Source organism: Prinia subflava, chromosome W (genome assembly GCF_021018805.1).
Source record: "Prinia subflava isolate CZ2003 ecotype Zambia chromosome W, Cam_Psub_1.2, whole genome shotgun sequence".
Taxonomy (NCBI): Eukaryota; Metazoa; Chordata; class Aves; order Passeriformes; family Cisticolidae; genus Prinia; species Prinia subflava.
The window spans coordinates 3,142,579-3,167,451 of record NC_086282.1 but is presented as its reverse complement, the minus strand read 5'-3'; the positions used below and the strand labels follow the sequence as shown (position 1 = coordinate 3,167,451).

At 46.3% G+C, this 24,873-nt stretch overlaps 1 protein-coding gene across 1 annotated transcript; it reads left to right on the top strand.

Moving 5' to 3' along the window:
* LOC134563374 (ADP-ribosylation factor-like protein 9) lies at positions 1–20,208 on the top strand. The gene is given in 6 exon segments (XM_063421258.1): positions 1–150; positions 555–619; positions 621–712; positions 5,986–5,997; positions 6,000–6,148; positions 20,122–20,208. Coding segments are annotated over 6 exon segments (555 nt in total).
* Positions 20,209–24,873: the final 4,665 nt, after the last annotated feature.

The window sequence follows — 24,873 nt, the reverse complement described above, 5'->3', positions numbered from 1 at the left end:
ATGGGCTCCCGCCTGCGGGCCACCGCACTCTGCGAGGTGGCGCTGGCCCTGGCGGGCGGCACGGTCGTAGCGCTCCGGGCCTGGGCTCGCCTGCGGAGCTCCATCGCACTGCCCACCTGCTCTGCGGCTGCCGCTGCCACCACCAATCAGGTACTGGGGCCGGGTCGGGGCGGCGGACAAGGCCACAGGGTCAGGGAACACCCACGAGGCCACCCGAGGCCTCTCGGCGTGGCACCGCGACCTCGGCCCCAGTGCTCCCCGGCAGCCCTGGCGGCGCCCTGGGCCGCGGCGAGGTGGTGGCTGGGCCAGGACCGCTGTGCCCGCTTTCCTGCCCCGCAGTGCCCGGGGCTGGCCGACGTCCCAGGGATCCTCCATCGCTGTGGCCATGCGTTTGTGCCACAGGAGCCCCGCGGGCATCTTCAGCTTCTTCACCATGAAGGGGCTCTTGCTGTGCCCTCCAGGCCCCTTGTTCAGCCTCCTTCTTTCCCCCAGCCCTGCTAAGCTTTGCTCTTGCCCCGGCTGCCCGGGTAAGTGTGCTGCCCCTCGCTTTGCAGGGTAAAGGACATGGTAAGCAGATCCTGGTGCTTGACCTGGATGGGGCTGGGAAGACCAGCATTCTCTACTAACTGCATCAGGCACAGCATGGCTCCCCCCGAGGGCTTCGATGCCATCTACATCAACACCGAAGAGTCCCAGATGGAATTTCTGGAGAGTGAGTGAACCGGTTTTAGTATTGAACATAAAATAAGTTCCTGTCTTGTGTCCTAGGGATCAGGCACATATTTTAAAAGCTCAGTGTCCCCACATGCCTGCTTTGATAATGTGAAGCTGTGATTATTTTCTCCTTGGGGATTCTGCTTTCCTATCCAGCCTCTTTGAAGAAGACTCAATGGTGTTAGATGTAACAAGATTTCTTAAGAGAACATGGACATGACGTATTATGGAATGAAGTTTGAGCTATCCCAAACTGGGCCTAGGGTTTGGGCCTGCTGGGCCTCAGTTTTGGGTCTGTGTAGAAGTAGATAAGCCTGTGGTGCTGTTAGAATTTAGGTTAAGGTGTGTGTATGCATTAGATAGGATAGTTAAAGTAGAATTATGGTAGCTACCTTAAACTGAGATTGTTTGCATTCTTTTTCATGCTGAATACGAATTAGAAAACATCTGCAACTGTAAACTATTTGAAACTGTATATAACTGGCCATTTCGGGAATAAAGAGGAGAACGTATGATTTCACCATATTGATTGTGCTCTGTGTTGCTCTGTCCAGCTTCCATATAGTTAATAGAGACCTTGGCTTCAGTTAGAGAACAGTTTTCATTCAGTCCTGACATCCTGGTAATTCTACTCCCAGAGAGAGATGGGTAATAAGCCTGATTGGGTGAAACCAGCAGAGGTTTCCCCAATAAGCCCTGTGTTGTGGTCCATAGCTGTTGTACCGCTTCTCCTTGGTGCTCATGCCTGGCAAATAGCAAGAGCTATGGAGGAATAAATAATAAGTGAAAGAAGAGAGGGGGAAGAGAAAAACTTTGTACCCTTTCTGTTCAGAAACCTCAAAAGTGGTGTTTTCTGGTCTTTAACAGTCTTCTGAATGTCTGTAGCATTTTGTTAAAATTTCTGTACTGTCCTTAGCTCTGATTTTTGGGTATTGCCCGTGCCTGCAGAGGGCATCTCCTGTGATACCTTTGGTGCATCACACCTGTTCAAGGTGCAGCTAGCTGATGGGAAAGGTGGAGGCCCTGGGGTCTGGTCACTCCCTGGAACAGAGAGGCTTACGTCCCAGCCTCATCAATGCCTGCCTTCTGTGGAGGCAAGAGCTGCTCATTGCTTCTTGTTTCTGCACTGTGCTGTACCAGTGCTCGACTGGCTAAATTGGCAGCTAGCCTGTAGATGCCTCTGTACCTTTAGCAGGTCTGAAGGAGTTGTGCTGTTCCCAGGTAAGTTTTTGCAGTGTGGGGATGAGGCCACTTAGGCAGAGTTTCATTCCCAGAGTTACTACTGTAGGAGTCTCTGCAGTGGCTTGGGGAAATCATCTTTATAGAGATGCTTGTAGTCTGTGCCCCTTGCCTGGTAGGTAAGAGGGTGTCTCCTACTGGGATGTGCTTTGCCTGTGTGAGTCCAGAGAAACCCACAGTGTCTCTTCTGCTTGGGGATGGTCTGGCCCCAGCACTGCGCACACCACAGCACAACCTGTTGTTTGAGTCGTCCTTCCCTCTCTGGTCCAGGTTGGTAGTGACTGAGATGTGATGGCTGCGATCTGACCCATGGGAAATGCAATGTCTCAGGACAGTTTCAGCCAGGTAAATCTGTACATGGCTCTCTAATCTGGTTACTTATCCAGTCTGTACCATTGCCTAGTCCAGAGGTTAGCAGCCTATGCTGTGATCACATGGCACGAGGTGATCAGCAAACAGCAGGGGTTTTATTTTGCTAGCTTAGACAGGTGGAAAGCTGTTCTTTTTCTTTGTACAAGCATACACATACCTGGGTGGTATCTTGTCCTCTGCAGGGGGTAGGAGCTCCTGGCTTCTGCTGAGTTCCTACAAGTTCAGGGAAAAACGTTCTCTGTGAGGTTGCTGACCCCTGGGTTATGGTATGCATGAATACACTTAACAAAGGGAGCAGTGCTGAGCCCCTGCAGTATCACAGTACAGAATTGGGCTTCTGTACCAAACATTACATGTCAGTCACAGCCCTTTGGCTCCTTTCCACAGTGGCATGATTTATTAAAATATGAATATCAATCTAATATCAATATTCAACTGTGACGGACAAAAAACTCTCAAGCAGTTAAAGTTAGATAGTGTATGTTTATTGCGACAGCGCGTGGAATAGCTCCCTAATGCGCACTGCAAAGATCACAGGTAATTACAAAGCCTTTTATTTACAAAAATGTTGAATACACAAAATACAAATGCATATTCATACCCCTGTCACTTCCTCTTCTCCACTTCGTATGCTAATTGACACAAAGGCTATTAAGCATGCGTAGTTTGTTCCCTGAAATGGGTCGGTGGTCCTTTTGTGAGGAGTGGTCACCAAAAGGAGGAAGTAAAACGAGTCTTCCTCATTCTAAACTTTCAACCTTTTCAATGCAGATGTGATTGATGGATGGTAGAACTCCCTGTTTCCTGTTTTCCAGGACTATTTCAGTGGGTTTCTGGAAACAGGAGGTCTGGTGTTGTATTGATTAGTTTCTCTGTTTGACAAGCAATGAGTTATTAAATCTGGGGTAGCTTATCTTAAATCCGGTTTCTTTTAACCATCCTTTAACTTTTAACTGATTTCAGCAAAGCTTATCTATTCATTTCAGCTAAATCAGCGACATCTATTGTTAACTGTAACCTTAGCTTTTCTCAAAGCTTCAAAATTTGTCTCAGGCAGACTTGCAGTTCTGCCTCCAGCTACACTAGGCCACTTGAAGAGGCAGGCATGACTAGTGGGAAATGTTACTTCCCTTTGCATATTCTTGAAACTACTGAACCCTTTTGATTTAAATGAAAGCAAAATTGCTTTGACACAGAACAGTCAAAGAGGGCAATAAAAGATGCCTATATAGTCAGACAATTTTGAAGAGCTCCTGTGTAAGGCAGGAGAACCCCAGATACATTGCTTTGAAAACTTGCTACTTTTGAGACACTTGTACATGCCTTTTGAGCACCTCAGTACTCATTGAGTGAGTGGTCCTGCAGTGTGCCTGGAGAAGACCTAGAGACCTGAAAACAAATCTGAAATATGTAATATACTGATACTTGTTCCTTCTGCTATTAAACTCGGCAAACTACTGAATTCTTTGTCCTCAGATGGGAACAACAATCTCAAACAACTTGCTGTCTATGGTTTCACCAGAGAATTATTTTAAGACTTAGTTTTGAAGGTGAACAGCTTTCTTCTGTATCCAGCAGAGAACTCATGGAAAAATCTATGCTGTGCAAACATTACTCCAAAGGGTTGCCTTAAGAGTCTCCTGGGACTTGATTTTTCTCTCTTCCTTAAGCACCTCTGGTTATTGACAAAACTGTGGGAGTTTTCAGCTAGTTCTTAGTGTCATACAAATACAATGAGAGCCCTCCACACCTTAGAGCTAAATTTCTCCTTTGGAAATTGCAGATCTGCTTTGTCTTAAAATGAGATGGGCATTTGGAGATAGGTTATATGGGGACATTTGGTGTTTATGGATACTGAACTGTTTTCTACTCTCCTTACTTCCTTGAGAGCAAGAACCAACTAGGCAGAAAGCAACTGTAAAGAAACTGAACCCAGAATCCTCTCAAAATAAGAGCTTAAAATTGAAAGATTTTTTTCCCCCCCAGAGTATACACATATGCCTTCATGAGCCCTGACTGGGAAAAATAAAGCTTTTTTCAGTCTCATGTGCAGTACCTCAAATACTTTGAGGTTTTGGTAATCTATCGATCCAACCTCCACCTTCTGCAGCCTGAGGAAGCAGGATTCCCAGCCGCAGGGATCGTAATAACAGGAAGAGGTCTTGAGATCACAAATCTCAAGCAGGGTTCCTAGCCGCGGGGTCACAATAGCAATGAAGAGTCCTGGGGTCCCGAACCTGCACAGAGTTCTCATCTTGGGGTCCCGAACCCGCACAGAGTTCTCGGCCGCAGGGCCACTATAGCAATGAGGGGTCCCGGGGTCCCGAACCCTCGCAGAGTCCCCGGCAGCCCCGAACAGAGTTCCGGGGAAAATGCTGCAAGGGGGAAAGGGGACCCCGGGGCCCTGATCCCACGCAATAAAAGCTACAATAGATAGTACTTTTAGAATCTTATTTCAGCTCTCTGGCAGGGCTCCTTCCTCAGGCTGCAGAAGGTGGAGGTTGGATCGATCGATCAAATCGATCAATCGATACCTCCACTTCCAACCCAGAGGCTTTTTTATCCATAAGTTACAAATGCATATTCATACCTTTATCTACACACTGGCCAATCTAAGTACAATTTTTAAAGTTTTTAAAACTATGAAAAACTATGAAAAGCAGTATCAAAAACCTACGCATATAGCATATCTATCAGTGCAAAAACTCTATCTTGCTATTGTAAAAATTCTATCTTATTGTGCGTATAAACTCTGTCTTAGCATATGTGAGAAACTTTATCTTATTTGCGCAAAATTCATACCAAAAATTATAAACAATACTCTATTTTTGTTGTGTCTAAACTCTATCACTAGGCCTGAAGCTCTTTACCTCTACACTAACAATTAGGCACTTGGGGTATGTGAAGCCTAAAGCTGAAGCTTAAATCTCTATTTTATGTGTGTGTGGCTCTATATATTCTTATTTTTCTAAAGGTTTTAATTCAATTCCTGCACTTCTCACTCTCTGCGGAGGATCCATGGAAACATGGACTCCAACAGTAATCCAAATACCTTGGGTTTTCAGCCCAGGGCCTGCACCTCAGGGAGCAGTGCTGCTTGATTTACTTGGTTGACACTGCCGGTAGAACCCCAGCTAGCTCTGATTCCCAGCTGTGCCAAGGGCCATTCCCAAATCTGCCAGCAGATTCAGATAACGGAGCAGAACAAAGCTGTTCTTCTATGGCAAACAGGTGTTGCTGTGTCTAGGCTTTGGAGCAAGGACAAGAGAAGACTCTTTTTTGTACAATTTCTCAGAGACCTTTATTCCCCAAGAGGAGGGGACGAAAAAGAGCAGGAGACAAAGCCTGTGCCCGCTTTTAAAACCGAGGGGTGGAGGGTGTGAAACAAGCAGGTCATTTGCTCCAGGACAGATGGACAGGGGTTTTTCCATAACATAGGGCAGGGTCAGGGGAAAGATGGACAGCTAACCAAAGCTTCTAGGGACAGGGCAGGGGTAGGAGAGGTAGACAAAGAGACAAAGGGGGGGCATGCCTGGACAGCACCCAACCCACCGAGCGAGGGGAAACGGGGAAGAACCATTGAGATATAGAACTCAAAACAGCTTAATAAAAACCCACCACCACACCTGGTGAATCCTGTGCTGCTGTCTTCTCTTCCAGTTGGGGGCGGTGAATCTGGAAGATGTACTTGACCAAAGTGCTGTTGCTGGTCTATGTCGAGGACTCGGCTGATCATGCCCGACTGTCTGTGGTGAAACAGCTGCTTCATCAACTAATCCAGAACAACTCCACCCTGCCTGTGGTAGTTCTGGCCAACAAGCAGGTAAGAGTTCCCTGCCGCTGGCACAGCTTGGGCTGGCAGCAGCTTTGGGAACAGCAACAAAGCCTTTCAAAAGAAGCTTCATGCCTTTAGGGAGGGCACACGGCTGGGAGTCTTTCTGACACACCTGTTGACCACAAAACAAAATAATCTGTGGTTGTTTTGGATCTGCAAGATGCAGGTTCTGTGCTTGGTGAAGATGCAATCAGAGCTGTGGGTGGAAACTGCTGTAAAGTTGCAGGGTTTGGGAGCTTCAAGAGAGACCACAGTTAGATGTGAAGTTCGATTTCTGTTCTGAGTATCTGTCTAGAAGTACCACTTCACCTGGCAGCAGCTAAAAAGTGAAGCACTGTTGTTTGCCTTCACACTGTCTGATTGGTTGCTCCTAAGGCTGCTTCTGAAACCTGAGAGAAAGAGCAGCTTTCCTCACAAGGCAGTGCTTCCTCCTGAGATCTTTGTGAAAGCCTTAATGATTGGTGCTGTACCTGGAAAAGAATTGGGCCTTTGGTAGAATCAGATGACAGAAGAACCCAAGGGTTTTAATCACAGATTTTTCTTTTATCAAGGTTGTGTGCTGTTTGCTCCACATTGTTACCTCCTAAATTTCTAGTAACTGAGGCCTGTTACTAGTAGTCATTTATGTTACTCTTGAACACAAGTGCAGGCTTGGGCTTCATTAGACTCAAATGCAGCAGAAACATTGGTGGCTGAGAAGGTAGGCAGGGTATGACTGTTGTATATTTGTCCTATTCTTGTAATGCTTTGCTGGACACCTGGGGTCTTGGGCCAGCAGTGCTTTTGTCTGCCTTGTGGCAGGTGGTCTTATGCAGGTGGTCTTACATAGTAATCAAAACCAGTGGAATTAGTGTAGAAATAGAAACAACTGTACTCATATTTCTTGGGGAAGAAATTAGGTTAGAGATTAACTCTTTTCCCCAAGGGATTTTAGGACATGGGAGGTGACCTCATAGAAGGTACATAAGAATGGTGCCCCAGAGCCTTTGAGACTCTTTTCTTAATTTGGTTTATTAAAAATTCAAATCACAAAATTTGGAATCAAATCACAGAATTTTAAGCAACAAAAAACCCCCCCCACAAACAGCGATACCTACTTGACAGAGTTTCTCCCGGGAAAAAGAGCCAAGGGTGACCCTTAGACACAGTGCCTGGCAGTCTGGTCTCTAGCTGGGTACACAAATTCGCCCGCTTAGGGGCTCAGTTTAAATACGCTTTATTTCCCCTTCGGCAGCACTCTTCCCATTGTTTCTGTTAAGCACCAGCAATTAAGAGTGTTTACATTAAGCCCTGAAAAAGTCCCTCGGTCCATATTCAAATGCTAATGACCAGAGTAAGTCCTTGCTTTGAGGTAATCTAACAGCCGTAGCAGTGTGTGATGACTTGTCCAGTAGGCTAACGAACAGAGTAAATCCTTGCTCTTAGGTGATCTTCGCTGCACGTAGCCAGGGTGTAGGTTGGTCAATGTTCATTGTCTTCTTCTGACAGCATTAGTGCCTTGTATTTTCACCTTCTATTTCTGGACTGGGACGATCAGGAGAGGTGCTCCGCGGAACTCTGTGAGGCACGCGGGTGGAGCATGTACACATACTTTTATGCAATATATTACAGTTTCCAGTTTATAATTATCTATAGAACATGAATTAAATAACCCTATTTTTCACAGTAAGAAAATCTTAATTTATAGTAGTTTGAAAATACATTTGAGAAGTAGTCTATTTTTAGCACATTTGTAGGAGAAAAATAGTCTGCCTCTCAGGCAGCAGATTTAGGGGAAAATATAGCTTAGATGGGCTAGATAGCTTCATGTCAGGTGGGAATCAAGCACTGACTTCCGTGGAAGAAATTTGCATCCAGTGAATTTAACATGACTTGATGTCTCAGGTTAAAGTGAAATTTGTTTACTTCACAGATTTTACAGAACCCTTTCAACAGTGGTGTTCTGTTAAAAATGAGACCACACTCCTTGACAGTGTCAGAAATTTAAAGTGGTGCAACTAGTATTTTTGACAGTGACAATTCTTGTTGCTGTGTTGGACCCAGTTGTTACAGGAGTGGCAAATGGGTAATCTGTGGAAATTTGTTTGGTTACTGCTTCTTTAGTGGGCAAGAATAAGAAAATGAAAGCAGTAATATATTAAGTGTTTCTTTGCCTACAGGCAGAAAACCAAAATGGTGTAATTTGAGGTAGTGACTGGATGCTTTTAAGTTAAATTGGCACCAAAGGTGGGAGACTCGTCCATCAGGTTGAGCAGCTGTCTTGGTTTGGAAAGACAGGTATCTGTCAGGGGAAACTGGACTTTCCCTTGGAATGGAGAATGTAAAACCCTCTCCCTCCAAATTATTACAATTTTGCAATTAGGAGCTTTCAGGCAAAAATATGGGAATAGGAATAACAGTTGTTTACTAGGAATATAAAAAAAATACAAATGCAGTAGTACAAAAATCCAACAAGCAAACAAACAAAAGTCCTAGAAAACCCTGACAGAGTCAGAGATACGACCTGACACCTTGTTGTCAGGGTTGGAAGCAGTCCAAATAAGTCCTCCTGGAGTAACAGATCTTGTTCTGTGAAGTAGAGATGATTCTGTAGAAAAAAAAAAAGGGTCCAGTGCTGGTGAGATGGGTCCAGTCTTCCTCCAAGGATTCAGTGGAAAACCAGCTGCTTTAGTGTTTGGGATTGCAGGTTTTATGCTGGTGGAAAGGCTTTGGCTCCTCCCACTGAGTGGAGCATCTCACAATGGAATGAAGAAATGTTATCAGTCATGTGAGAGGCCTTAAATGGCCCATTCACAGGTGATGTCCCTCGGAGGAGGATGGGTGCAGGAGGAGAGAAGAACAATATCTCCCAACAGGTTTCAACAGATGAAAATAGAATACACATTTTTGGTTACATTTTTCAACTCAAGATATTATCCACCCCTTATTCTATTATCATCTGTATCATATCAAAATCAATAAACTCTATTTTATATATATATATACATACGCAATGAAACCTTAAACACAATTCTCACTTAAGATTAGGTTTCCCTGTTGTTGGGAAGGATGGAATAGAAAAGCCTTTACAAATATGATTGCTTGGCAAAAGATTTTGAGACTATGAAACCTATAAGCAAAGTAGAAATGAAGGTGAGCTTTGAGATGTAAGATGCCAAGCTGTTAGTTACTGAACAACTGGAAAACAATGGTTTAGCCAGCTGAAGGAGAATCTCTCTTGATTGAACAATACCCTTGGCAAATAAAAGGATGCCAAGGGTCCAAAGGTTAGGGAGACCCTGCCGACGTGGCAGGGAAGAAAAAAGGAGTCTAGAAAGTAGCTTTTAGAGTTTAAAATGTAACACGATATGGTAATGTAGTACTTCTAATAGGCTGTATGTAGATTCTATAGGATTTGTGTCTTTTACTGGTTGGATGATTGTAAATTAGCATGTTCAAGACAAAAAGAGATGTAATGTAACAAGAACTTAGGCATCATCTTGATTTTTCTTCTCTCTCTTGCTCTATCTCTCTTGGGCATGCTTCTAGCTGTGGCTGGCAGCTTTAAGCAGAGCTCTTGTACTCATGACCCTATGCAGTAAACCACATTTCAAGAGCTGCACAGACTCCAGATATATCTCATGACTGACCCCGAATCTCCTACACCCTGTGGCACACAACAGGTTTCTCCATCTTTCTGCATTACCCACCAAGTATAACCGGGTCCTTGAGCAAAAACAATCCCACGGATGGGTCTTCCTTTGCCTGAGGTGGGATTAATCCAAACACTCTTTCCTAAAATACCTTTCATTGTCACCATGAGATTTCCTGGTTTTCTGAGCGTTCATATTAAAGTAGAAGTTCTCACTTTCTCACGCTCTTTCATGTAAACAGGAGATCGTGTTTTGTAAATATTACCATTGTTTTCACAATCTTCTCCAAAGAGAAGAGAGGTTGTCTGACAGTCCTTTTGACCAATGTGGTTGAGAGGTGGGGATTCCACTCTCCAATCCATGGTCACTTTTCTTAAAGTATATAAGAGGATGTAATAAACAAAGGGCAGGGTCTCTCTGCTCTGCTGCTCTCTCTCACAAGTTCTGTCGCGGTGTGTGTTTCCCAGGGTGCGTCGGCCGCAAAAGGGTGCAACACCTTCCCCTGGGGAGCTCTCTCCTCCCCGCCCAGGGACTCCGATGCTCTCAGCAATCGTTTCTGGGGCGCAGAGATGAAGCAGAGACGAGACGGGTCTTGGGGTAAACTGAGGAGATTTATTAAAGGTACAACTGAAGAATAAAGCCTAAAGCTGAACCCCAAGAACCAGGAGCACGCCTCCGGCCGTGGGTTTTATACAAAGGGCGACACAAAGCAAACAACCAATAAGGGTACACTCAGGGAGGAGTCTAAGGCGGGGAATACAGAACTAAATCCAATGGGAATAGCAAAAGGAGTGGAACGATACAAAATAGCAAATGATATATCAAGCTAGGGGAAATTGGCAGGGAAGGTTTTAGAAACAGGGGCAGGGATACAGGGGATTGACAACTGGGAGAGGAGCAGATTAGGGAAGGGATAAAAGTTTGAGGACCAATGGGGAAACCTCTAGGGAGTGGACAGCTGACAAGTAAAAGAATTGACATATAGCAGTATGCATAATTTAAATCATAACACACAAATGAAATAGAAAGCTGGCCTGGAAACTGAAAGCAAAAACCCACACCACAAGTTCCAAGTCTCCGTGTGGTCATTTGAGCGTGGCAAACAGCAACATTTCATGTGTACCACCAGGACTTTATCTCCATCCACCGTGTGCAAGGGTTCAGACTGGGCAGGACCCACTCGATTGATGGAGCCTTGGATGTTGACCATAAGGGTGGCTTTTGCTAAATTCACTTCCCAATTTTTGAAGCTTCCCTTGCCAAGTGCCTTCAGGGTAGTCTTAAGTAGTCCATTGCACTGTTCAACTTTCCCGGCAGCTGGTGCATGATAAGGGTTATGATATATCCATTCAATGCCATGTTCTCTAGCCTAGGTTGTTATAAGGCTGTTTTTGAAATGGGTTCCATTATCTGACTCGATTCTCTCAGGGGTGCTATGTCTCCACAAGACTTGCTTTTCCAGGGCCAGGATTGTGTTCCGGGCAGTAGCGTGAGGCACAGGGTAGGTTTCCAACCATCCAGTGGTGGCTTCCAGCATGGTCAGTGCATAGCGCTTGCCTTGGTGGATTTGGGGCAGGGTGATGTAGTCAATTTGCCAGGGCTCTATTAATGGAGGCTGGACCGAGCAACGCAGAGTACAACCAATATGGTCAGATGATACGTTCTCTTTAATCCCAAAATGGCTGGTTATATACAGTGTGAAATAATTTACAATTGCAGGTGCATTCTAATTGGCATTCAGCGTGAACAAAACTGTAAACAATCTCAGCTTAAGGTAGCTACCATACTTCTGCTCTAACTATCCTATCTAATGCATGCACGCACCTTAAATTCTAACTGCGCCACAGGCTTATCTACTTTCACACAGGCCCAAGACTGAGGCACAGCAGGCCCAAACCCTAGGCCCAGTTTGGGATAGCTCAAACTTCATTCTGTATCACGTCATCCTGCTACACTTCCCCATACCTATATTTGGACCACCGCCCGCTATACCATAGGGGCTTCACTCGCTTGGCTTGCTTGATTGCAGTGCACGTATCACAGTCATGGATAACTTGAGAAATGCTGTCCACGGTTAGATCCACCCCTCGGTCTCGTGCCCACTTATAGGTGGCATCTCTGCCCTGATGACCTGAGGTGTCGTGGGCCCATCGAGCTAGGAACAACTCTCCCTTATGCTGCCAATCTAAGTCTATCTTTGACACTTCTATCTTGGCAGCTTGATCTACTTGCTCGTTGTTTCAGTGCTCCCCATTAGCACAACTCTTGGGAACATGAGCATCTACATGGCAGACTTGTACAAATAGCTTCTCTACCTGAGCAGCAATGTCTTTCCACTCATCAGCAGCCCAGATTGGTTTTCTCCTATGCTGCCAGTTGGCCTTTTTCCACCTTTCCAGCCAACCCCACAGAGCATTGGCTACCATCCACGAATCAGTGTAGAGGTAGAGCTTTGGCCACTTCTCTCTCTCAGCAATGTCCAGGGCCACTTGAACAGCCTTGAGTTCTGCAAGTTGACTTGATCCACCTTCTCCTTCAGTGGCTTGTGCAACCTGTTGTGTGGGGCTCCATATGGCTGCTTTCCACTTGCAGTTCATCCCTACGATGCGACAGGAACTGTCAGTGAAAAGAGCGTAGCATGTTTCTTCTGCTGGCAGCTGATTATATGGTGGAGCTTCTTCGGCACGTGTCACTTGCTCTTGTTCCTCTTCATCGGTGAGACCAAAGTTTTCACCTTCGGGCCAGTTGATAATTACTTCCAAAATCCCAGGGCAATTCGGGTTTCCAATACAGGCACGCTGAGTGATGAGGGCAATCCATTTGCTCCATGTGGCGTCGGTGGCATGGTGGGTAGAGGGAACCTTTCCTTTGAACATCCACCCCAGCACTGGTTGTCGGCGAGCCAGGAGGAGTTGTGGTTCCATGCCAGTCACCTCCGAGGCGGCTTGAACTTCTGTTGTTGTTTAAATTTATGGGGGGTCCCCGGGGAGTGCCCCCCGGAGACCCCCGGGGTCTTCTGGGGTCGTGGTGTTCCCGGGCTTGCAGGCAAGGAGACTCAGATGCCAGTGAGATGCTGGTGAGGTGAGGGTTTATTCACTGAGGGAGAGGAAAAAGGGGGAGGAAGAAGGGGGGGAGAGGAGAGAGGAGCGTCCGGACGCCTCCAGGGGTAGAGGGGCAAGAGGGGGCAGAGCCTTCTGCCTTAGCATCCTTATCACAGAGGTTCAAAGGGGCGCGGTAACATTCTCCAGCCAATGAGGTTACAGATACAGGATACTGCAGGGAGGGTACAGACTTAGGACAAACCATACATTTTCCAGGGGTGAGCCAGAGCAAACCATTTCCATAAAATGCAATCCCACAAACTTCTTCACAGGAAGCCAAGATTTCCTTCTCTGTTGGAGTGTAGTTGGCTTTGGACCCTCTGTAACTTCAGCTTCAGAATCCCAGTGGTCAGCCCCAAGTCTCACCAAGCACCTTCTGCCAAAGGCTCCAGGACAGACCATGATTCCCGGCTGCAGAGTAGAGCACATTCTTCACCTCTGGTCCTGTCCTGACTGAGCCAAGTGCTACCGCTTCAGCGATCTCCTGCTTGATCTGGGCAAAAGCTTGCTGCTGTTCAGGGCCCCAGTGGAAATTGTTCTTGAGTGTAACCAGGTAGAGAAGGCTCAAAATCTGGCTATACTCAGGAATGTGCATTCTCCAAAAGCCTATGGCGCCTAGGAAAGCTTGTGTTTCCTTCTTGCTGGTCGGTGGAGACATTGCAGTGATCTTATTGATGACCTCAGTGAGAATCTGATGCTGCCCATCTTCCCACTTTACTTCCAGGAACTCCATCTCCTTGGCAGGTCCCTTGACTTTGCTCTTTTTGATGGCAAAACCAGCTTCCAGGAGAATCTGGATGATCTTGTCTCCTTTCTCAAACACTTCCCTTGCTGTGTTCCCCCACACAGTGATGTGATTGATGTACAGTAGATGTTCTTGAGCCTCACCCTTTTCCAGTGCAGCCTGGATCAGTCCATGGCAGATGGTGGGACTGTGCTTCCACCCCTGGGGCAGTCGGTTCCAGGTGTACTGCACGCCCCTCCAGGTGAAAGCAAACTGAGGCCTGCATTCTGCAGCCAGAGGAATGGAGAAAAATGCATTAGCAAATTCAGTTGTGGCATACCACTTTGCTGCCTTGGACTCCAGCTCGTACTGGAGTTCCAGCATGTCAGGTGCAGCAGCGCTCAATGGTGGAGTCACCTCATTCAAGCCACGATAGTGCACAGTCAATCTCCACTCTCCGTCAGACTTGTGCACAGGCCAAATGGGGCTGTTGAGGGGTGAGTGGGTTTTGCCGACCACCCCTTGGCTCTCCAGCTCTCGGATCATCTTGTGAATGGGGATCACAGCATCTCGATTCGTCTGATACTGCCGGCGATGCACTGTCGAGGTGGCAACAGGTACTCGTTGCTCTTCTACCTTCAGGAGTCCTACTGCAGATAGGTTCTCTGGCAGTCCAGGCAAGGTGTTCAATTTCTTAATGCCCTCTGCCTCCACAGCAGCTATTCCAAAAGCCCATTTGAACCTCTTAGGGTCTTTGTAATAGCCATTCCTGAGAAAGTCTATGCCCAGAATACATGGAGCCTCTGGGCCAGTCACAATCGGATGTCTCTGCCACTCCTTCCCAGTCAGGCTCACCTTGGCTTCTAACTGAGTCAATTCTTGTGATCCCCCTGTCACACCGGCAAGGGAAATAGCTTCTGTTCCCACATGTTCTGATGGCATTAGGGTACACTGAGAACCGGTATCAACCAAAGCTTTATATTTCTGTGGCTCTGATGTGCCAGGCCATTGGATCCACACAGTCCAAAAGACTCAGTTTTCCCGTGCCTCTTCCTGGCTAGAGGCAGGGCCCCTCTAGCACCGGTTACTACTCTCTTCCTGTGCATACATAGTAGAGCTTCCCTCAAGGGGATCAGACACATCCTCACTTCTGTAATACCTGGTGTGTCGCTGTTTGCCGCGCTCAAATGACCACACAGAGACTTGGAACTTGTGAGAGAGAGCAGCAGAGCAGAGAGACCCTGCCCTTTGTTTATTACATCCTCTTATATACTTTAAGAAAAGTGACCATGGATTGGAGAGTGGAATCCCCACCTCTCAACCACATTGGTCAAAAGGACTGTCAGACAACCTCTCTTCTCTTTGGAGAAGATTGTGAAAACAATGGTAATATTTACAAAACACGATCTCCTGTTTACATGAAAGAGCGTGAGAAAGTGAGAACTTCTACTTTAATATGAATGCTCAGAAAACTAGGAAATCTCATGGTGACACCTGGTGGCTTGGTCATGGGAGGCTGAGGCTACCTTCATTCTAGTGGAACACCTGTGCTGAGTGTTTCTCTCTTCAAGCTCACACACCCTTGCTGCTAGGACAGAAGTGGGTTTCCCATGACACGCTCCCATGTCTTCCCCATGGTCACGCAGAAAAGACCACAGGTCAGCTTGTGGGGTGTACCCTCTCTCTCTAGCTGGGGGATGTTGGGCTCTCATTTTGGGGCCTGTAACTCACACCGATGCCACTTGGGAACTGTTCCTCCTCATCTCCTCCCTCATCTCCCTCATCTCCTCTTTAAGTTCCTTAACCACAGCAGAGACATGAGCCTGCATCGGGCCATTGATCATGCTCTCATAATTTCTGAGCTTGGTGGCTTCGGAACCCACTGACTCTCGGTTGTCCTCAGCATTAATTGTTGTAATGAATGTGGCATATTGAGATGGTCCTAGAGTTGCCAGATTCCACAACATTTGCCCTGTGCATCTAACCTTGTCGAGGTCATTATCATGCTGTCCGCTCCTCCCAAAAAGTACCTCCAGTACTGCTACTTCCCTCAGCTGTTGGATCTCTTCCTCAAGAGTCTTCCAGTGCATTCTGTGGTGGTGCTCCTGCATTCTTTCTCTGTGGACAAACCTCTCCCTTACACTCATCAAAAGCTGCTCCCAAAGGGAAAGGGGCCCTGGCTCCCTTACAAATACCTGATTCACACCTGAGTCCTGGGTCAAGGGTCCGAAATTCCTTGCCTCACCACTGTCTAGTTTCACCCCTGTACCCATAAGGTCCCAAACCCAAAATAAGCAGGCTGTATAAGCCTCACGTCTCTGTCGTGCAGCATCTTTTTGCACATTATGGAGACTTTCATATGACAGGGACTCAGTGATGATCTCAACCTGAGACTCCCCTGTGGGTTGTAAGGGCCCTCGTTTCTTATCCTTATTAACTGGGTTCGCCAATTTCACCTTAGACTTCTTTGTTTCCACAGGGGCCACTGCTGCTGGCTGTGACTGCCCCTGTGGTTCAGCTGGAACCTGGACGGTTGTAATGTCTGTGGGTTCCACTGCTGCACCATCGGACTCTCTATTGTCAGGGCAGGGGGAGGGTTTCCCATCAGCTGGGGCTAATGAGGCTACCACAGGGGAAATGTACTCCCTCAGCATCTGGCTCATCTCCCGTATCTCCTTCACCCAGTCCGGGTGGTTCATCTCCGAGGTAGGCTGTGGGGCAGGGTCGGGCTCTGGGGAAGTATCCTTATTCTCTGGGGTAGGTATCAGGGTGGTTATCCAGGCCAATCTCCCCTTATCTCTGAATGCTTAATAGAATAGGCCTGTAAGCAATATCAGCCACTGAATATCATTAGCATTCAGAGAAGATTTAAACCCTTCAAAAACTGGTGGAGTAGACCCAAAGAGCTGAGTGAAGGATTGGGAAAAGATTTCCCCCGGTGTCATTTCCTCACAGTAGGTACCATTGTTAAAGTAACCCCAAAAAAACACAGTTAGGGTGTTATAGCCCTGAATCCATGTGCCTGCCTTCCAGAGGAAGTTAAAAATGTATGTATTCCTCACCCTATTAACCCATAAAATAAACTGGATAACAGCCACAGTAGCCTTAGTTATAGGGCCCATGTTTAGATAAGGGCCTGCAAATGGGAAAAACACAGCCACAACCACGTTGCACCAAAACCAGGGCAAGCTAGACCACATGATCCTGTCCAACAAGGCTTCTATATCTGTAGGAGTTTCTCAGTGATGGCAGAGTCGGCGACAAAGTATCTCTATAAACAAAACAGCTGAGAGAGCGTGTGGTTTATTGTGGGGGCCTTGCTTGTAGCTGCTAGGCACAGCTAAAGCAGGCCAGGAGAGAGCGGGAAAAGAGGGGAAAAGAGAGGGAGGTTCTAGTTACCGTACAATACATGTCTTTCCGAGTTGAATAGTCTGTGTTGGACCAACCAATCTAATACAAGATACCAATCACAACATTTACATACAGCCAATAGAACTGTCCCATTACCTTTGGCAAGCAGGAGGGTATTGTTTAATCAAGGGAGATTGCCCTCAGCTAGGCACACTTGTTCACTAGCTGATGGCTTGATATTTTACATCTCAAAACTTGCCTTCATTTCTGTCTCGCTTGTTGGTCTCATACTCCCAGTATCTAAACCATCATATTTACAAGGCCTCTCTACTTCATCCTTCCCAACGTATATCTAGTACACAAAAACCTAAGCACCCAAAAACCTATTCCTTTCCCTCAGTGCCCTCGTGCCTCACATTGGGCACCAAATTCTGTCTTGGTTTGCAAAGACAGGTATCTGTCAGGGGAAACTGGACTTTCCCTTGGAATGGAGAATGTAAAACCTTCTCCCTCCAAATTATTACAATTTTTCAATTAGGAGCTTTCAGGCAAGAATATGGGAATAGGAATAACAGCTGTTTACTAGGAATATAAAAAAAATACAAATGCAGTAGTACAAAAAACCAACAAGCAAACAAACAAAAGTCCTAGAAAACCCTGACAGAGTCAGAGATACGACCTGACACCTTGTTGTCAGGGTTGGAAGCAGTCCAAATAAGTCCTCCTGGAGTAACAGATCTTGTTCTGTGAAGTAGAGATGATTCTGTAGAAAAAAAAAAGGGTCCAGTGCTGGCAAGATGGGTCCGGTCTTCCTCCAAGGATTCAGTGGAAAACCAGCTGCTTTAGTGTTTGGGATTGCAGGTTTTGTGCTGGTGTGTTGTAATTTAGATTTTGGGGGGGTCCCCGGGGAGGGTTCCCTGGGAGCCCCCCGGGTCCTAGGTTCATTGGTATTTGCGTGCATGCAGGCAAGGAGACTCCAGACGGCTGGTGAGGTGCTGATGGGATGAGGATTTATTTGGAGTTTTACCCCAGGAAGGCAGCATGGTCACTGAGGAAGAGGGGGAAGGAGGGGGAGAGGGAAGGGGAGAGGGAAGGGGAGAGGAGCAGAGCCTCCGGAGGCCTCCAGGTCAAAGAGAGAGCGAGCCCTCTCTGCTTGTACCCTTAACGGGGAGCTTCGAAATGGGCGCGGTAAGATTCTTCAGCCAATGGGGTTACAGAGACGCTATACTGCAGGGAGGTTACAGACTTGGAATAAACCATACATTTTCCAGGGGTGAGCCAGAGCATACCATTTCAATAAAATGCAATTCCACACTGGTGGAAAGGCTTTGGCTCCTCCCACTGAGTGCAGCATCTCAAAATGGAATGAAGTAATGTTACTGATAGTGGAGGGTTAAAAAAATTGTATAAGTCTCAGGGTTGTTGATTCCCTGAGATTCTCCTTGGGGTTGGTGTTTCCTAAGGTACTAAGGTTCCCCCAAGGTTGCTGTTCCCTGGGAGTTTCCTCTGGGTTGCTGTTCCCAGAGGTAATAAGGTTTTCAGTCTTCTCTTTGCCCTAAGTGTTACACACCAGAGGTAGAGACGACAAGCTGAGTCCGCCAGTGCATGTATCCAAGGTTGTTTATTCTTCATTATCTCAGTTCTTTTCCAGCTCTGCCAGGCCTCCCTGGCAGGGTACCTTATCTTAGTTCTTTCTCTGCTCTGCAAGGTGTCCCCAGCAAAGCAAGACACGCGGCGGACTGGGCGGATCAGAGAGCCCTGCACCTTATGTACAGTACCCCTGACCCAACCACTGTCCGAGACATATTTTTTATTTACAAAATTTTACCAATACCTACTACCTATGCTAACATGTCATTTCTACTCTAAACCAATCTCTAAAACCCAACTCAGCACAAGATGGGGGAGGAGAGCAAGAACAAGGAGGACAGGGGCCACTTCCCAATTCCTCCATCTTGTCTCTTCAGCCCCATATGCTAAGAATCCTAATTTCTATATTTATATTCTATAATAAACCATCCACTACTTATTTTAAATTCTTAGGATTTGTGAGTGTTCACTCCCACGGACAGGAATCAGTCAGTGTCCTCCTGGGATCTGTGTGGGTCTAACTGACCCCCCTGTACAGATCCCAGACCCCCCTGTCTGGTCTCCAAACCCTCCAGGGTGGCCAGAGGGATGTCCTAGACTCCAACATATAAGTTAACCGCGGGTAGTTGAGGGGGGGGAAGATAGAAGACTCACAGTCTGAACTTGACTTTGGAACAAACGTCAGCTTCTGCAACTAGCTTCATACTATTGTTTTAATTGAGTCAAGTGTGACTCCAGCCCAGGAGATAATTGAGAAGTATTGTTTTAACCAAATCAAGCAGAACCCAGGGTAAAGCGTAGGTATGATTTAAGATAGTAACTAAGGAATAGGATAATCAGTATCTAGGGGTGGAGGTTAGTTAACATGTGTATAATTTGAAACTATAAAAATCACAAATTGACTCTGTATTCTTGGGCACAAGATCTGGGCACTGTATGCCCCTGTGCCCCCGCGCGCTCAAATAAAGAACCGCATATGATCGCCTTCCTGTGGTTATATATTTTCCTACGCTAACATTATCAGTCATGTGAGAGGCCTTAAATGGCCCATTCACAGGTGATGTCCCTCGGAGGAGGATGGGTGCAGGAGGAGAGAAGAACAATATCTCCCAACAGGTTTCAACAGATGAAAATAGAATACATATTTTTGGTTCCATTTTTCAACTCAAGACAGCAGCTTCTTTAAGCTTAGTCCAGGCTGTCCTCGAGGAAACTTGTTGAAAACCCTATTATTTCTTGACAGTGGTTTCTGTTAGCACAGCAGGTGAGGAAGGTGACAAGCTGCTGAGGAGTGTCACTCTCCCAGTGTCGTCCTAATTATACTCAAAGGACATGACCCAGGAGGAGTCCTGTAAAGGACCTATTTTGCACCCACATCTATTGTACGATAGGAGGCTTTTCTAGTTTTGTCTTTTGTAACAGATGCATAAAGCAGAAAATTCCACCCTAGCCACCGCTCTGGGCTGCGCTCTCTTCCAGTTGGGGAACAAGACTTTGGGGTGCGGGAGGCTCCCGAGGCCTCTCTGGGACGGCCAGCATGACAGTGGTCCCTGACACCCACAGGCAGAGGCCGGGGCAGTGCGGCTGCCGCCGTCATCGGGGCTGTGTTCCTGGGCCCGCTGCGGCCGGTGGGGCGGGTGGAGCCGTTAGGCGGGGCTGGGCCGGCTATTGCGGCAACCGGGGACCTCTGCGGTGCATGGGGCCAGGGTGGCCGGGCCCCAGCAGCCCCTCCGCCGAGCCCCGGCCTCAGCCACACTGGCTCGGGCAGGGAGGGCTCCCGGGCTCGGTGGACTGGTCAGTGCCGGCAGTCCCTGGGCACCACAGTGGGGACTGCGGGATGCTGGCCCTGTTTCATGGCCATCGCTGCCATCAGGGCACGCAGCTGCACGCGTTTTCCTGTCATCCCGGATCCTCCACCCCCCGGTTGTTTTGTACTGGCACTGAGTCCCAGTTTAACATAGCTGCTATTCCCCCGAGGCCCTGAAAACCTCCCCTGGAAGCTGCTGAAAGCAGTCTTAAGGGGTGGCTGCACTGAGTCAGGTGGGAGCCTGCAGGCTGGTGAGCACTGGTGCTTGTGCCAGGAAGAGGATGTGGTGCTGGGAGTGCTCTATCCTGCAGCCTTGGGAGCTGCCAGCATCCCCCCCTGAGGAGCAACCACTGGAGAGGAAGGTACCAGGGAAAAACAATACTAACATCTGCTGAGCAACTATCCTGAGGAGATGCACAAACTTCATCTGCCATATGATTATTGCACACTAAAGAGCTGGCAGCCCAGGCTCCAGGTGTTATCAAGCTTTTAAATTCACCTATTCTTGTCTTTGTAGTGTCATCTTATATACGTTACACATGTGCATGCCCACGCAGCAGGTAAGAAGCCCTCTCCTCCTGGCTGGGTGTTCAGGCCAATGCCCCATGTCTCTTGAGAGGATTCAGTAGGGGATTTACACCAAGCAGAGTCAATAATGTGATAAACACATGAGAAGAAATGATGCCCGGTTTTGCCCTTACCTCAGCTTCTGAAAAACATCCGACCATCCTGCCCCTTTGCTATAGATACACGTTATAGTATTGGCTTTTCGAAAATATTAAAATGATTGCTGTATGTGTGGTGTTGAAATAACTCTGCTGTAAAGATATACATTTTATGTTTTTGCTTAGTCATAGTAGTGGGCTAGCTGATATATAGTTATGCTTGCAACTGAACTGTCTGTTTGATATGGTTTTGCTTAGTCATAACGAATAGTTATGCTTGCAATTGAGCTGTCTGAACATGTGAAGAGGACCCTGCTATTGATATGCCAAACTATCAACACCTGCCGCCTAAAAAAAGCATAGATCACAACCCAAGCTAGAAGTAATAATAAAGACACAGCCAAAAAACACACATGCTCTAAAAAGGCAGACCCAAAGAGGAGCCATGATAAACAATTCCTGAAATATAGAAACTAGTTTGTAGAAAAATTTGAATATACAACAGACTGATGCAATAAAAAGGGTATTTAAAGAATGTGTCTAAAACAGCAGGTGTGCAATTGGCTAAGTACCAAGTCACCCGGCCTTTAATCCTTTGCTTGATTTCTGTCTCCTAATTGTCTATTTTTAAATTTTATTTTATTAAACCTATTTTTAAATTTACCAAAAAAGTAAACCTTGTTTTTCAAAATTTGGGGGCTCTTTGCCAGGATATACACCTCGTCTTCTGAGACCCCCGGAGATCCAGAGTGAGGGAGCGCCCCGCCTGATTTTCGGCAGCCTTGCTTTGCTTCTTCTGGTGGGGATTGGAGATTGCAGGTAAAATACCCGGGGACAAGAAGGAGACATACAAGCAAGGAAAAGGGAAAAAGCTCCCTAAGAAACGGAAGTATTCTTTGCTCCATACAAACCTTGTGCACAAAGAACCTGAGGACGAAAAAGGATTGTAAGTAATTATCAGGGGAGCAGGGTATGGGGGAAAGTTTGTGAGATGTGTCAATGAGACACTGGCTGCCTAATCCCAGACTGGTGAAGTGAGTGTGGAGTCTCCTAAGCTACGGTTCTGTCCTTTTGCGAGAAAGGCAGCTAGTACAGAGACAAAGCAAAAGACAAAAGGAGTGAGAGAAACCCCCGGGGTGGCTGGGACAGGGTCCCAGGGGAAAGGGGTTGGACCCCTTTTAAGGAAGGGAGCTAAGTGTTTCCCGGTACAATCCACTGGAAAAACGGGATAAAAGAGGAGATTCCCCAAAACATTGTCAGGCTGAGGGTCAGGTGAGACCCAAGTTCATCTGAGTTTGCTGGATTAAGAGTTTGAGAAAAATCCAAGAAATCTGGGCTTTGAAAAGCTGCTGGGTTGAAGGCTTTTGAGAACCTAGGCTTAGGGAAGCTGCTGAGTTGAAGATTTGAAAAATTCTAAAAAAACGGGAAAAATTGAGAAAAAAAAAAGGTACCTTATTTTTGTGTTGTCCTGTTGTGAAAGAGGGTGAGTGAGAAAAGCATATTGAAGAAATAAAATTGAGTGAGTGTGAATGAATGAAAGTATATGTGATATAGTGTTGATTTAAAAGTTTATTTTTCTGGAAGAAAGTAGATTGGATTAGATTATTGAAGAAGAGAGGTTTCTGTGCTGTAGGGAGTAGGTGATGTTTGAGCTGTCAGGAGAGTGGATGATGTTAGAAATGAGACGCTTGACACGGCCAATATATCAAGCAGCAATTCAATTTAATTATTGATTAATTAGCATGGTAAAGTGTGAGCAAAGAGCACGCTGGGTACAGTGGAAGGATTTTCCCTTCCAACTGCACACTGATTGCTGGACTTGCTGGTATTTTATTTGCTATATTCATACATATTCATAAGCTTTTCTCAGCAGTTTCTATTTCCAATTTTTAACGTCACTATTCAATACCTAGAAATCATAAATCTATGATGGTGATGTTTGGTTCCTGTTCAATTTCTATACTCTATTGTGATCCATTTTAAATTTCAAGATTCCAGGATGTATATCCAGGATATGTATCCGAGGTGGTGGGGTCCAGCTTCCAGATGTGGGGTCCAGCTTCTTTTTTCCAGGTCTATCAGTCTTTGATTGTGATGTCCAGTTTCCTTTTTTCAAGAACCATAAATCAGCGAGCTGAAATCTTTCTTCCGTACCTAGGATGTTTTTCACCATTCTGTGAGAAAGCCTTTTTACATTCTAAAACTACAGTTTAAAATTCTTTAATACAAAACAAGCTTCTAAAGTTATAATTCAAATATAATTCTTATTACAGAATAGCTTGAGATTTATAATAGGTAATTGCAAGCAAAGTTTGTTCAAAAACCTTCTTCCATGCTTTCCTCGGTTGTTTATTAGAACTCATCTTTATAACTGTCCCATGGCCATGTTCTACAATTACAATTACACAGATTCTCTTTATTTACCTGACACGAAACACAACTTTGTATTTCACAGTGAGAGCAGAGAGACAGTAGCCAGAGATGAGTAAAGGAAGTTCTGAGGAAATGGGAGAAAGAGCCCATGAGTTGGGTTCAGGAGAGGGAAGAGAAGATGTAGCAGCAGATGTGTCTTAAGAGGCTTAGATTGGCCAAGTCTTAAATATATTGATAAATTCAGAAAAACTGTTTGAAGAGGAGTGTGTCTTTTGTTTGGTTAGAGACATAGAGGTTGAGATATCAGAGGAATCTGAAGCAGAGTGGACAAAGAAGTGGAGGGAAAAAAGCTGCGACCTCCTGAAGTTGTCACTGGCCCCAGTCCCCTCACCTTTGCTGGTGCCAAGTGCCCTGCCCAGGGTGCTGGCTCCCTGGCCTGTGTTGGCTCTCCCGCCCATGCCGTCAGTGCTGCCCATGCCATCTGTGCTGCCTGCACGGCAGACTGTGTTGGCTGTGCGACCCCTGCCCACGCGGCTGCTCTTCTCTGCTGCGCAGCCGCTGCCCACGGCTCTGCCGGAGCCCACCACAGCGCTGCCCGTGCCGCTGTCTGCAACGCTGCACGTGCCGGTCCTCCCACTCGCACTGTTGCTGCCTGCACCAATGCCACCTACACCAGTGCAGCTCCCCGTCCTCCCCGCCTTGCAGCTGTTTGTGCCCACGGCGTCTGTGCCAGACCTCCCCATAGCCCTGGCCCACTCCGCTCATGCTGTAGTCGCGACCGCTCTGCAGACTCCATCGGGGCTCACGAACGCATGGTCTGCTGCAACTCTGCCAAATACCCCACGTGTCTGGTTTCTGCCAGACCATCCCTGCCCCGACCATGAGACAATTCCGGCCCTAGATGTCTATTCTTATTCCTTTTGTAAATACCCTTCTTTATGACACGAGAAGCCTAGTCGAGATCTAAAATTATCTTGATCCAAGTTGTAGAAGTAGAGGAAAAAGAGTAAAATTCTGGCACAGTTATATCCAGAGAAAGAACAAATAATTTGTTTTCCAAGATATGAATATCATATAAAACCTGTGGTAACCTTAAAGGTAGGTCCTAAAGAGGAAGTTTTTCAATTTTTAGTAAATTTAGAAGCAGAAAGAACCTGTATCATGAAAAACCCAATAAGATGTAAAGAAATTTTAGAGATAATGACAGAAGGAAACAAAAGGTTTGAAGTTCCTATCATAAAAGATGTAGGGATCAGCAGAAATACCAAAAAATGGATGGTTAATATTTTATTAATTTCAAAACTAAGTCTCAACGTGTTAGAGAAAGATCTAGAAGTGTTGTTGAGAACAGGGATTGTACCAGAAGAATGGCAAAGGTTTGAGAGAATAAGATCCTCCTAAAAGGAAAGGGAATATATGTTGATGGTTTGTTTAAAAGTTTTACAAAGAAATTAGAAAGCTACTCAGATT